Below are 13,715 nucleotides of genomic sequence, written 5' to 3' on the forward strand. Positions count from 1 at the left end.
CAGAAGAGAAACATGATGTTTACATTTTTGTAACATGTTCCATTTATGTTCGATATTCAATTTACTTCAAAAATATGCTTGGCAATGTCGACTCCTCAGTTCAATATACAGCGCAACATTGGAGACCTTATTTTAATTTTAAACATAACTCCTTGACTTTTAATAGGATATCCATACTGCAGAACAGAATGACCCAATATAGGTGTATTATGAGCTGTTAATTTAATGATAAGCAAGTAATAACCCAAATTTTTGACATCAAGCCTTCTCAACTCTACAATCTCGCCCTCGGAGAGACAAGTAAATAGCACAATAGAATGTCTCGTCGCTTCGGAGGTTGCTCTGTGGCCAGTGTTGTGAAACGAGGCGCGCGTCAGTGCTCGTCCGGCGGCCGGCGCGTCGACGCATACAGCCAGCGATAAGATGGCGCGCCTCCTGCTCACGCACTTTCTACCGTTCCTCACCCTCACACTGGCCCAAGACTACTACCATACACCCCGGATCGGCTCACAGAAACTCGCCTCCTGCTACAACAATGACGGACGACCACAAGTAAGTACAGTGCAGCTTTCCGAACTTTAACGCACCGGTACCTAATTTCGACATGCACAACGCTTCTGTTTTTGTTAGTGACATGTGTCCGAGCTTGCGTCTTGTGTCTATATCGGGATAGAATGCTCCGTTGTTTGGTTTTCCTATCATATGGAAAGTTCACGTGTGCCTTTTAAGGAGTCAAGATTCATCGTTCGCAAAGAGAAAGCTTTGTTGGAGCACTACTGTTAGTTAATTCATAAAACTATATAGGTATATTTAGGTATAATTAGGTCTGTTGTTGCCGTCTGAGAAACGTCGGGCAGTGAGAGTTCGTGAGTTCAACAGAGTACAAACTAGAACTTCCTAATAATAGAATGTTGCCAACATCATTTTGGACAGATTATCGAGAGGTTATCGAGAGAATGTCGTAAGTCCATTGATACTATAATGAGTTCGTTTACTCTCAGCTCCTAATGTTTCGTTATCAGGGGCCAACGGAACGCACTTATCACACATCCGTTGTACCGCCGATACTTTATTCGTTAAAATTATTATAATTATTTACTTCGACCGCTGGGTGATGCAAAGTTCGAATAAGTAGCGCACAATAGCTGTAACTAGGCTTTGTTGAATGAATCTGAGAGGCCTTGCCTTATTCAACACACGTTTCATTTTGTAGGTACCAACTTTGCAATTTGGGCAACATGAATAATGTAGATTTCAGAATTCGTTTATCATTGAGCCTGCCGTCTTTGTAAACTTGTCAACAAGCTGAAGAAGATTTTGAGAACATCTTTCCAACATTTTATTTAAAACTTGACCCATTAGATTTATGTCATAGTGATGTACAATAATATAACAATGACAGCTTCTAGGCATACCAATTATTATTATTTTTGCAAAAAAAACTTCTACAATCCATTTCACAATTCAATGTTCAAAGAACATCCTAATGAATGCACCCTACTTGTTACTTCTGCAAAAAACATGTCGACTTGACACAATAAAAGCTTTATTGTGACAGTTTAACAAATTAATATTCATACCTATCCGTCATTCTAAATAATATAATAATAATAGACTTAAAAGAAGGGTGCAGTATAGACTGCACCCACCGTATTAATGGGACATTCTCCCTGACGAAGGGTAATAAAATAATAAATAACCAAATTTTTTTTACTAAACTTTTTATTCATGCATTAGCAAACTATGTACCTACTTTAAATATAGGAAATGACCTTGAATTTCGAAATAATAAAATAAACAAGTTTGCAAAAGCACGCAAGAACATTGGCGCAAAACAGTAAAAAATAAATTAAAAATTTATATAACCCCCGACCAGAAAAAAGTACGCTAACAGCAGACCAGCTCAGTGGTTCCAGAAGACATTAGCGTTTCAAATGTCAGATCCCACATATGCTTGCAAGCAAACTGAACTGAATTCCTATCACACCTAACAAACGACCTGATGACCTTGAAGACCTGAACCGATTTCCACCAAATATAGCTAAGAACACTCTCGACTGATATACCTTTCAAACAAAAAAAACCGTATTAAAATCGGATCATCCGTTTGGGAGCTACGATGCCACAGACAGACTCATACACATTTACACAGACAGACACACACACACAGACATGTCAAACTTATAACACCCCGTCGTTTTTGGGTTAAAAAATATTCGATACAGATTTAGATCCATCTGTGTGAACGCGTACTTTACGCGTGTTATTACAAAAGAAGATTAAAATATAAACTAGGTTTAAAATATAATCAGTATCACGAACGAAGTCCCGCGGTCGCGGCGCTACTGTCGCAGATTCCGCATAGAATTATTATGACTTGACAATTAGTTCCATTAAAATCCGTCAAATTCATTCGTGGCCCGTATTCTTACCTAGTATTGCATCTGCATTAGGTAAGGGTTACCTATTGATAATTAGCATAAAAATGACATAAGTAAAAAAGATTAATAATAAACTTTAAATGATACTTAACTTGCCAATGGGCGGTCTGTGTAAGACCACGCAAAGACGCATAAACTCACGCCCGTAATCCCTAATGGGGTGGGTAGAGCCACAAGTAATCAAAAACAACTTGCGACCACTGTTGATACGATGTAAGCTGGATATGGTGAACTTTATGGTGATAAGGGATTAGCATATCGCCCATAACATTAGTCCGTCATGTTAGAGGACACAATAGCTCTGCAAAACCCCAAAGATTGGGCACAAAGACGCATGTAAGTAGAGTTTTTTTAACATAACATACATAAACTGCCTATATACGTCCCACTGCTGGGCACAGGCCTCCCCTCAATCAACCGGAGGGGATATGGAGCATACTCCACCACGCTGCTCCACTGCGGGTTGGTGGAGGTGCTTTTACGGCTAATAGCCGGGACCAACGGCTTAACGTGCCCTCCAAAGCACGGAATCATCTTACCTTTTCGGACAATCAGGTGATTCAAGCCTGAAAAGTCCTTACCAAAGGACAGTCTCACAAAGAGATTTCGACAATGTCCCCATCGGGAATCGAACCCGGACCTCCAGATCGTGAGCCTAACGCTCTAACCACTAGACCACGGAGGCTGTTAGACCACGGAGTTTTTTAACATAATAACAAATAATCCATAAATAACACATAATTATTATACCTACTTGTTTGACGCTGCTTATTCTTAGGTAAATCCCCAGAGAAGAAACATACATACCTATAGGTATATAGACATATACCTCACCTAACTCACACGTTTAATCCCTTCATCGCTTGGAGTCACACACATTTGTTAAGACAGACTTTCGTAACTCATGTAAGAAATTATGGACGAAGATTTTTTGAAACCTAATTATGTTAGGGCAAAACAAACCACGCGATCGAAGCCGCAAGCAAAAGCCAGTTTCACGATACGTTATCTCACCATTTAAAAGTTATTCCTAGAATAGATACCTACCATTTACTCAATTTTGATGTACATCGTAAAGGAATATGGCGTAATAAACATCTGCAAGTACATAATCGTGACATCATGGGAGTTAAAATAGCGTCGACACGGAAACAGCTCCGTCGGCAGGGAAGGCGTTTTACCGCCAAAATAGGCGCGCTATATATAGTTGGCACAGGACATTCACTCCTTGCCACGTTACGAGCTACGTCCTCAGGTTACATCAGAAGAAAATTCGTTATTTGGAAGAACTTAAGCACTCTTCTAGGTACATCAACCGCTGGCAGGTGCTTTTTTGGCCCCGATTCCTGCAGACACCTAGTTTTACTTTAAGTTATACCTATCATCTTATTCGCCGAAAAGGAAAGAGACGGATGATTGACAGTCGTAAATTTTAGGAAGAATGAGTAAATGAATTTATAACCCGGGCGAATCAAAAATTATCTCGCTGGTATGCAAACCGTTTGACGTGTGCTGTCAACTTAATTCTGTCGGGTTATTGGCCGATGTAAAATGTTTAGACGGTTGTTTTAGATTTCTGCTTAACATTGACGTATGTGCACAGCTCTGCCTACCCTTTCGGGATATAGTCGTGGTTTTATGTTATGTTACCTACGTAATAGTATATTTTGTTTATCTGTCCATCAGCGATGTATACCGGAGTTCGAGAATGCAGCCTTCATGGTCCAGATGGAGGCCACAAACACGTGTGGCGACAGCGGACCTCGCTTGTACTGCATTCAGACCTCCGCTGGTACCTCCACCAGGTGAGGTCCCATGACGGGATTAAACAAGCCTATATGAATTCAGTTTGATGTTCTCTTTTTGGTCTAATTCTACTTATCGTGTGGGTTGTGAGATGGAATACCAAACTCATCAACCCTGGTGTCAGGGTTATTACTGAGCCCCCAAAGGCCCCTGACATGGCTCATGTAACGACTACATACTTACATCAGTAAGTACTAACCGGAACCAACGGGTTAACGTACCTTCCGAAGCACGGATCATCTTACATTCGGACAATCAGGTGATCAGCCTGTAATGTCCTAATCAAACTAGCGATCACAAAGTTATTTTTGAGATATGCCCCCACTGGGATTCGAGCCTGGGGCCTCCGGAACGTGAACGCAACGCTCAATCACTGGACCACGGAGGCCGTTTGGTCTAATTAAGTAGGTACATAGGTGTATTTGTACTCGTTCATGTACTTTTAAAAAGGTCTCTGATTGGCTGACAATTGAATTATGATCATACAAATCCAAAGTACGACTAGATTTAACCTTTACTAACCTTCCAGGTCTTGTGACTACTGTCAACCGGGTCAGTTCTCCGGGTACTACCTAACTGACCTCCACTACGAACATGAGAACCAGACCTGGTGGCAGTCGGAGACCATGAAGGAAGGGATCCAGTACCCCAATCAGGTCAACTTGACCTTACATTTGGGTGAGTGTCATTTACTTATGTAGGTTCTAATATTTTTTTGCTTTGTAGAAGACAAACTAGCAGACGAGCCCCTTGATCTATGGTGGTTATCACCCATGAATATTTGCAACACGAGTAGCCATAGCAAGGAGATTTTATACCGCAACATGATAAATGAACCAAGTAGGTTAATTTATTTATCGCGGACAATATAGCGCTGGTCGCACCCGTGCGCGATATGCAGGCTCCATGCTATGGTTACAAGGGTGGCCATGCGTTACCCGTCCAGCGCTGAGTTAAAATTTTCTTTTGAGCAGTTTTTTTGTTCCAATCTCGCTAATTTTAGATACATTTTCCAAACAGGCAAAGCGTACGACATAACATACGTAAGGATCGTGTTCTACTCGCCGAGGCCGCAGAGTTTCGCCATCTACAAGAAGACAGGCGAAGAACAGGATTGGGAACCCTTCCAATACTTCAGGTAAGTCTTTTTCCCTCTAGCCTGTTGTGTCCCTTCCCCTCTTAAGTCTTTTCTTCAACGAGAAAACTGTTAAAATCACTTTTAGTGTCCAACCCCCAATTTGGATAAAAAAATGCGAGAGATCACGTGATTATTTGAAAAGTTACCTAAATGATTTAAAGCTACAAAGCTGATAACAATAAGAGCCAAGTCTACGACGCCTGCGAGTGGCTGCAGATTGTCGTCTGTTTACGTGTAACCCTACCCATCCCAATTTGGATTACGTATATGAGGAAATTTCAGGGAATCACCTGATTTTAGTACGATGATGATACTTTAGAAGGGACATTGGGATTAGTTCCAGCGTGGTCGTGTATGCGACATTGCATAACCTTCCGGTTGATTAAAGGGAAGCCTGTGCCTAGCAGCTGGACTTTTACACTTCTTATATATGAGCTGACTATGTTATTTTATGGGTGTATTTATATTGATATTAAGTATAATTGAATTGAATGTCTTTAGTGCGTCATGCCGCGACACATATGGTGTGACAGAGCAGCGCAGCGCAGAACTTGGCGCGGAGACTCGTGCGCTCTGCACTAGCGAGTACTCCGACATCTCTCCCTTGTCTGGAGGAAACGTGTTGTTCTCCACCCTCGAGGGACGACCCTCCGCCTACCAGTTCGACAGCAGCCCTGAGCTACAGGTTAGTATAGTACGCAGCAGTAATGAGAGGACTTTGTGGTAGTTCATTTCGCTAAAGAAAATTAGGTAAATATACGATTCGGAAGGTAGGGTTGAAGAGAAGGCGAAGTACACGGACGTATAGGCAATAATGTATGCTCCGTCCTCTTTAGTGACGTCATTAGGATTGTTTCGATCGAGATCACAATCATACGCGCCAGCAGCTACACAATCATATTGCTGCGTGGTTGTCAACATTTTTATTGCGACTTTTTAGGGTTCATCATCATCCATTTAATCTTTCGAACGCCGGAACGCGGATCTCGACCAGACACAATGTAAAATCTATTGTGTCTAGTATCTCGGCATATGAGAGGTTAAGAGCCACGCACTGTCTGTGCAGCATTTTCCATGCTACTTTTTAGGGAAAAATAGGGCAGTGGTTTTTAGGGTTATGATGTGAAATTACTCCCGTGTTGGCATGCATATGTTGCAAAGCATGTAAACATGTGTATATAGTGAAACGTTGATAAGTACGCTACGCTACGAGTATTTTGGAGCCAGTCATTGATATCCTTTAAACAAATAGACTCACATTAGCTAAGGAATTTAAAATATTTATTTTTCAAAATTGACTTACAAAGTTAGCGCTTTTTGAACGTCAAAAATTAAATTACATATTATGTAACTAGCTGTAAAACTACTACCACATCGGAACCTGTAATGCTGAGGGAAAGACGTGGCCAGAAAACCTCCCAGCACAGGGCCCTAGTCCTACTGTTTCATGTTTTCCTTTCTTTTTTTTTAAATCCAGTTTGTATTACGTAATTTATAAACTTAAATACAATGGGTATTCCAATTCCAGTGTCTATAGACGCCGTCGCTTGTGACACAAGCGAGCACTTTTTTTACAGAGAGTGGTTGTCTACAGAGCCAGCTCAGTAACTGAATGTTTTACTATCGCCAGGAATGGGTGACGGCGACTGACCTGCGTATCTCCTTGGACCGGCTGAACACCTTCGGAGACGAGATATTCGGTGACGTCCAAGTGCTGCAGTCGTATTGGTACGCCATCGCTGATGTGGCGGTCGGTGCTCGTTGCAAGTGCAACGGTCACGCTTCAGTCTGCGATACTGTTGACCTTGCAGATGGTACCAAAACTCGTGCTTGCAGGTGAGGGGCTTGGAGGAATAATAATTAAGTATCATTCAAAGTGGAGATTACCTGCTTTAAGGGAATCACTGAGAACTAGTATACACCTAGTTTATTTCTAATAACTTCATAATTCACACCAAACATCAATAGGCCCTTCGGCGTTGCGGGACTGAACAGTGTAGGCTGAACCCAGCCACCTTCCCCGCCGGCGTGGTCGACGATTTCCCTCAATCAGCGCTTATCGCTATCGACCCGCTAGGGTCGATTAATTCTTTCAAATATTTTTCCTCTCAGACGCCCTGAGCCGAGGTTCGCGCCCAACTGGGCACCCTCAGGCCTGTTGTCTTAAATGTTGTACCGGGTGAGAGCCATTTGTCCGGTCAAGTAGTTAATGACATCTGCGGCAAATCTACAATAAGTCACGTCAAAAAAGAAGAACCCAGCCGCCCGCACCTGGAAGAGGCGTACACGCAGTCAAGCAAGGACCTCGTAGTTTAAGATGTACTGTAGTCGCTCTTATACAATTTTAAAAATCTCCATCGTCATTATCATAGTAAAGAGTTTTAACTTGGTTGATGTCGCACCTATTTTATTACCTATTAACATTTTACCTTATACTTTAGGTAGTAGAGGCTAAGAGAGAAAGTGTCTCAAGAGCATTTGCGAATAGATTGGATCCTCTTAAACGCCGAGAATTCTAGAATGTTTTAGAAGTTTCTAGTCGCAAAGCTTACTTCTGAACTTGTCCTCGTCAGATGTGAACATAACACAGCTGGTCGAGACTGCGAAAGGTGTTTGGACTTCTACAATGACGCGCCTTGGGGCCGCGCGTCGCCTACTAACGTGCACGAGTGCAAGGGTAAATATTTCCGTCTCTTTCTCCCTATCTTTCATATGGTGATGAGGCTTCATACAGGGGGGTTAAAATGGCCACATCGAAGCAGTACATCTAAAAAAGAAATATTGCAACTTGACATTTGCGCATATAAAACTAAGTGCGCAATGCAAACAAATGTCAAATTGCAATATTGGATTTTTAGATGAATTGCTTCGATGTGGCCATTTTAACCCCCTAGACCTCTGTACCGCAGCCTGCTCTTCTACCTGAAGACAGTTTTTTTTTTAAGAAGGTTGAATATTTTGAAGCGACTGATTTTTACTGATGCATTGCGAAATAATAAAAATGTAATATGTTCAATTCTTTTTTATTATTATTTTATTTAAGGAATGTTCATTTCTTTTGAATTAGGAATTTTTAGCATGCAAAAGAAGACGGTTAAACCTAATCTTTGTAAATAGATCCAAGCAATGTTGCTCTGTGGCCTATAATATAACCCCGCTAATGGATATAGACGAACTCTATTAAGTAACTTATATTTTTTTAAGGTCCATACTTATAACAAATGCTGGCGTAACGTAACTTAATATGCTTATTTATTGGTGGATACAGTGTGTCTACAGAGCCGTGGTAGCCCAGTTGGCTTGCCTCTCACTCTGATGTCGCGAGTTCGAATCCAGCACAGGCCTAAACCAATAATTGTCGAATTAATGATTATCACAACAACGATGAAGGAAAACATCGCGAGGAAACCCATATTCCCGAAAAATGTATTTTCGGTGGTATGTGACCTAACCCGTGTTGGGCTGGTTTTCCCTTCGCGGGTTGGGAGGTCAGACAGGCAGTCGTTTCTGTAAAAAACCGGACCTTGTGAAAAACAGGATAATACTAGGGGGATGGGATACAGTGTATCTACCCTAATGGTACATTGACGTGTATCTCCTCTTCCAGATTGTGTGAAAATATTGTATCATCATCAGCCGTACGACGCCCACTGCTGGGCATAGGCCTCCCCCAAAAATATTGTATATAAAAAAGAAGTTCTTATCTTAATACCTATATGAAAGAATAAATTAGTAATTAATTATTCAAATATCACATTACCAGTACGTGCTTCAACGGTTATGTCATCAACGCTTTTACAACTTATTGTTACGCATAATGAGTCCACACAGAGTCGTCTCCATTGAGAAAGGGCCATGTGATAAGAAATAATGCCTATATGATAAGCTGTGATCCATTGACCCTTGCGATAACTGTGCTGGGTATTTGTAAATTATATAGCCCATGTGACTTGTTTTATCTGTGCGGCCTAAGGGCTGGCGAATGGCTATGATTCTTTTATTTTATCTATTTGTTGCTGAGATACTTGTAATATGAAATAGACTAGCATGCGATCACGACCGTTAATAATATAATATTATGTAACACTTTGTTACTATGTCACATTCACTTTTGTGACAAGTTGAACCGAAAGTTTTACTAAATGTAGATATGTTATTGCGACAGGGTGCTAAAGTAAGCAGAACACACAATGCGTAAAGCTCTTTGTTATCTCGGGCTTGTAAAATAAGACTAAAGGATCATGTCTATTCCAACGGAGCATTGCTGAGAAGTGATGGGGGTTAAAAAAGCCACATAGAAGCAATTCATCTAAAAAGCATTATTCCAATTTGACAATTGTGTAAGTGCGCAATGCACAGAAATGTTAAATAGCAATTTTATTTTTAGGTGAATTGCTTCTATGTCGCCTTTTTAGTCCCTAGATCGTCCTGACTTACGATTTAACACAGGCAATGTGTGGTTTCAATTTGTTTTCTGATTCTAATGCTACTCCTGGTTCTAATGCTCAACTGACAGAAAAAAGTTTATGTATGTACTTACTAAAAGCTTTTTTTATTTTTATAATTACAAAATGGATACGAATGGATGGTATGTACTTGTAGTTAACGACAAAGGAAGTAGATATAACATTGAACTCTGCGTGCCAGAAAAGAAAGTAAAAACTTCAATCATATTTGAAATTCGAAGAGCCTAAGTAACCGGTTATGGAGCAGCATCATCATCAGCCCATTAACGTCCCCACTGCTGGGGCACGGGATAGGGAGATCAGGCCTTAAACCATCACGCGGGCCCAGTGCGGATTGATGGTTATTAACGACTGCTAATGCAGCCGGGACCAACGGCTTTGCGTGCCTTCCGAAGCACGGAGGAGCTCGAGATGAAAACTTTTTTTTTGTGGTCACCCTTCCTATGACCGGCCTTTGCGAAAGTTGCTTAACTTCAACAATCGCAGACCGAGCGCGTTTACCGCTGCGCCACCGAGCTCCTCCTATGTACCTATGAGTTATTAATATCTGTTTTCACTATAATCCAAATATCAAGCAACAATTATTTCTATATCATCATCATTGGCCTTATACGTCTGTTTCAGACGATTTATGACGATATTTTTATATATGCTTTTACGATTACTTTCATTATATTCTTGAATAATTAAGTAACCGAGTATTAGAAAATAAACGTTAAGTCTGGACGTCGCCTTCTATAACATTTTTGGGGAACGTAGCCTGGAAAGTTCCTTTTTTTAAGTAGGTTGAGAATTCTTATAAAGTATTTTGAGTATTATGCTGTGCGTAAACCATATAGGTAAGTGTCTGATTGCAATATCGTCTTACATTTTATGCTTAACAGCGAATACGTTCAGGTTTTGAATAGCGTTGGCAACATTTTTAAATCACTTTTTAATTAAGTCACTGACAGCATTGCGATAATCTTCACCGCATATTTTCGATTTTCTTTCCACTAAGGGTTTACTTTTCTTTTATTGAACAAAAAAGCTTTATGGTACCTACTAATATTTCCGCCGGCGAAGTCCGTATGGCCTGAACCAACAACTTTCATGTTTTTAACTTCAAAGCTCTCCGTCGCAAGGTTGTAAAACTCTGTAAGATACATCACCGATTAATCTCCCATTCTCTAATAATAAAGCAGGGGGGTTAAAATGGTCACATCGAAGCAATTCACCTAAAAAAAGCAACACTTATTGCTATTTGAAATTTGTTTGCATTGCGCACTTATTTTTATATGCGCAAATTGCAATATTGCTTTGTAGATGATGAATTGCTTCGATGTGACTTTTTTAACCCCCCCCCCCCCCCCCCCCCCAGATCACTATACTTGCGATGTACTGTTCCTGCTTCAAACTAACCAAATCCGTTACCACTCATCAGCTTGCAACTGCAACGGCTTCTCCAACAAGTGCTACTTCGACAAGGAGCTCTACGAGCGGACGGGCCACGGCGGCCATTGCATTGAGTGTGCTGAGAACAGGGACGGGCCCAACTGCGAGCGATGCCGGGAGAACTACTTCCAGAGCGCCGGAGACATGTGTCTACCCTGCAACTGTGATGCTACTGGTATGATCTCTTTCAAATACGAACTCAAGAGACTGGTACCAAGACAAACCTTATTGTGGTTTTACAGTATCAGTGGTTTACCTAACTATGTAATACTTTTATGATATAACTAAATTAAAAAAAATGTAACCGCTCAATCGACGACCGCCGAGGCGAACTTCAACCTGGGCGAGAACGCCCAACTGGGCACCCTCAAGCCTGTTGTCTAAATTTACTACCGGGTGAGAGCTCTTAGCGCTCCCCATTTGTCCGGTCAAGTAGTGAATGAATGCCATACGCGGCATATCTACAATAAATTACGTCAAAAAAGGTACCTGTACGAGGCTAGTAGGTATATTTAGTAAGTAGTCCAGGTTTTGCAACGACGGATCTTTTTGGGACGTGACTTATTGGAGCAGATCTGGGCAATAACCAAATTAATTTTAACTTGATTTGACTAGACTAAAATTAGCTCTATCTCTTTCCTACACGTATTGAGAGTGAAGAAAATGAGTGCCGTCATTTAAGAGCTATCAAACTAAAATTAGGTTAAGTTTGTGTCTGCTTGAATAGACACCATTGTTGGTAGGTGTGCTCCAGATGGCTCGCACTAGTTGCAATGATGATGATCGATCTGTAATATCGTAATTATCTGACATAGTAAACTCGTTTCCGAGAAGTAAGGAACTTATCCAAGACAAAACCTGTAAAACACATAATTATATATAAGTACCTAGTAATAAAACCTTCAAGTGTTAAAGATATTATAAGATAATATTACGCTTTATTAGGTTCCCGCAGTCTCCAATGCAACGCAGAAGGCAAATGCCAGTGCAAGCCAGGAGTGACAGGCGACAAGTGCGACGTGTGCGCACCCAACCACTACGAGTTCACGGTTCAGGGGTGCAAACCTTGTGGGTGCAACGAGTCAGGATCCTACAGCAACACCCCCCAGTGCGACCCCCAGACCGGAGTCTGCTTGTGCAAGCAAAACGTTGAGGGAAGACGTTGTAGAGAGTAAGTATCTAAAATCTTCCAAAGTCAATTACCAAGTTCTTGGTTCAGAGTTGCAAGCCATCAGGGCTCCAAGGTAATACCCCCAGTACGACCCAGTTCAGCGTTTTACATGTTGTACAGAGTAAGTGTCTACAACCTTAAGTTGGAAATAAAGTCACTATGACTTCACGGTTCAAGGCTGCAATACATATGGGTAGAACTTCAGAACAGAGCAGAACAGTTATAGCTTCTGTTTGACCTTGGAAACTGTTTCTCCATAAATCAAGTCAAAACCAATCTTTTAACACGGAATAAAATCTAATAAAATCTATTTAGTCTGGTATTTCGACATAATATCATCATGGTCTAATAAAAGCATGGCAGACTTTAATTTAATAGCTGGTCCTACCTGGTGCGCGATGTTGCATCCAATAAATGAAATTATTTCTTTTATTCCTTTCCTTGTTTATTTCTGCAGTTATCTAGGATATATTCCAACAACATATCTGACCGTAATTCTTTCCATCAGGTGCAAACCTGGGTTCTTCAACCTGGACATCGAGAACGAATTTGGATGTACCCCTTGCTTCTGCTTCGGCCACTCGTCGCAGTGCAGCTCGGCTCCGAAGTATCAGGCGCACGAGCTCAGCGCCCACTTCATCAGAGACGCCGAAAAGTGGGGAGCTGAGGACGACCAGCGCAGACTCGCTAACCTGCAATTCAACGCTAATACACAGAATATAGGTATGTCCTAAACTATTATTGACATCGCGACACCAAAGCGTTGTCGTTCTAATTGCCTTACCATCATGCAAGCAAACGTTATTGCTTGAATTTAAACTCTACAAGCGTAGGAACCAACACACGATTATATTCATCGCACGAGAAATCATTAAAGATCCAAAACTGATTATGTAGTTCTAGCTTCTTCTCTAATCAACCTTTATTAAGATCAGCTAGATTAATTATTATACTTGCGTTACTTCAACGATCTTTGAAGTAGTTTTTTAATTTGCAAGTATATTACGTAAAACCTTTTTTACAGCCGTACAATCAAGAGGATCCGAAATAGTGTATTTCCTGGCTTCAAGTCAGTTCTTGGGCGACCAACGACCTTCGTACAACCACGACCTTAAATTTACCCTGCGTTTGGGCGAGAACAGAGGCTACCCGTCGTCTCAGGACATCATATTGGAAGGTGCTAGAACTTCCATCGCCATGAACATCTACGGACAGAACAATCCAGAGCCATCAGACCAGGTAACCTTCGGCTTCCAATT

The 13,715-nt window shown here is 41.2% G+C and overlaps 1 protein-coding gene across 1 annotated transcript in view; it reads left to right on the forward strand.

Annotated features, from left to right (window-relative positions):
- The first annotated feature begins 385 nt into the window (after positions 1–385).
- Positions 386–13,715, forward strand: part of LOC126380062 (laminin subunit gamma-1) — a 28,464-nt gene continuing 15,134 nt past the window's right edge. Inside the window, exons 1-11 of the mRNA XM_050029249.1 lie at positions 386–552; positions 4,128–4,246; positions 4,777–4,925; positions 5,268–5,385; positions 5,887–6,070; positions 7,016–7,221; positions 7,959–8,062; positions 11,275–11,460; positions 12,231–12,456; positions 12,965–13,179; positions 13,481–13,695. Of these exons, the coding sequence (XP_049885206.1) occupies positions 424–552; positions 4,128–4,246; positions 4,777–4,925; positions 5,268–5,385; positions 5,887–6,070; positions 7,016–7,221; positions 7,959–8,062; positions 11,275–11,460; positions 12,231–12,456; positions 12,965–13,179; positions 13,481–13,695 (1,851 nt within the window). The 5' untranslated portion in view covers positions 386–423. The remainder of the gene's footprint in view (positions 553–4,127; positions 4,247–4,776; positions 4,926–5,267; positions 5,386–5,886; positions 6,071–7,015; positions 7,222–7,958; positions 8,063–11,274; positions 11,461–12,230; positions 12,457–12,964; positions 13,180–13,480; positions 13,696–13,715) is intronic.

The sequence above is a fragment of the Pectinophora gossypiella genome, chromosome Z (genome assembly GCF_024362695.1).
Source record: "Pectinophora gossypiella chromosome Z, ilPecGoss1.1, whole genome shotgun sequence".
NCBI lineage: Eukaryota > Metazoa > Arthropoda > Insecta > Lepidoptera > Gelechiidae > Pectinophora > Pectinophora gossypiella.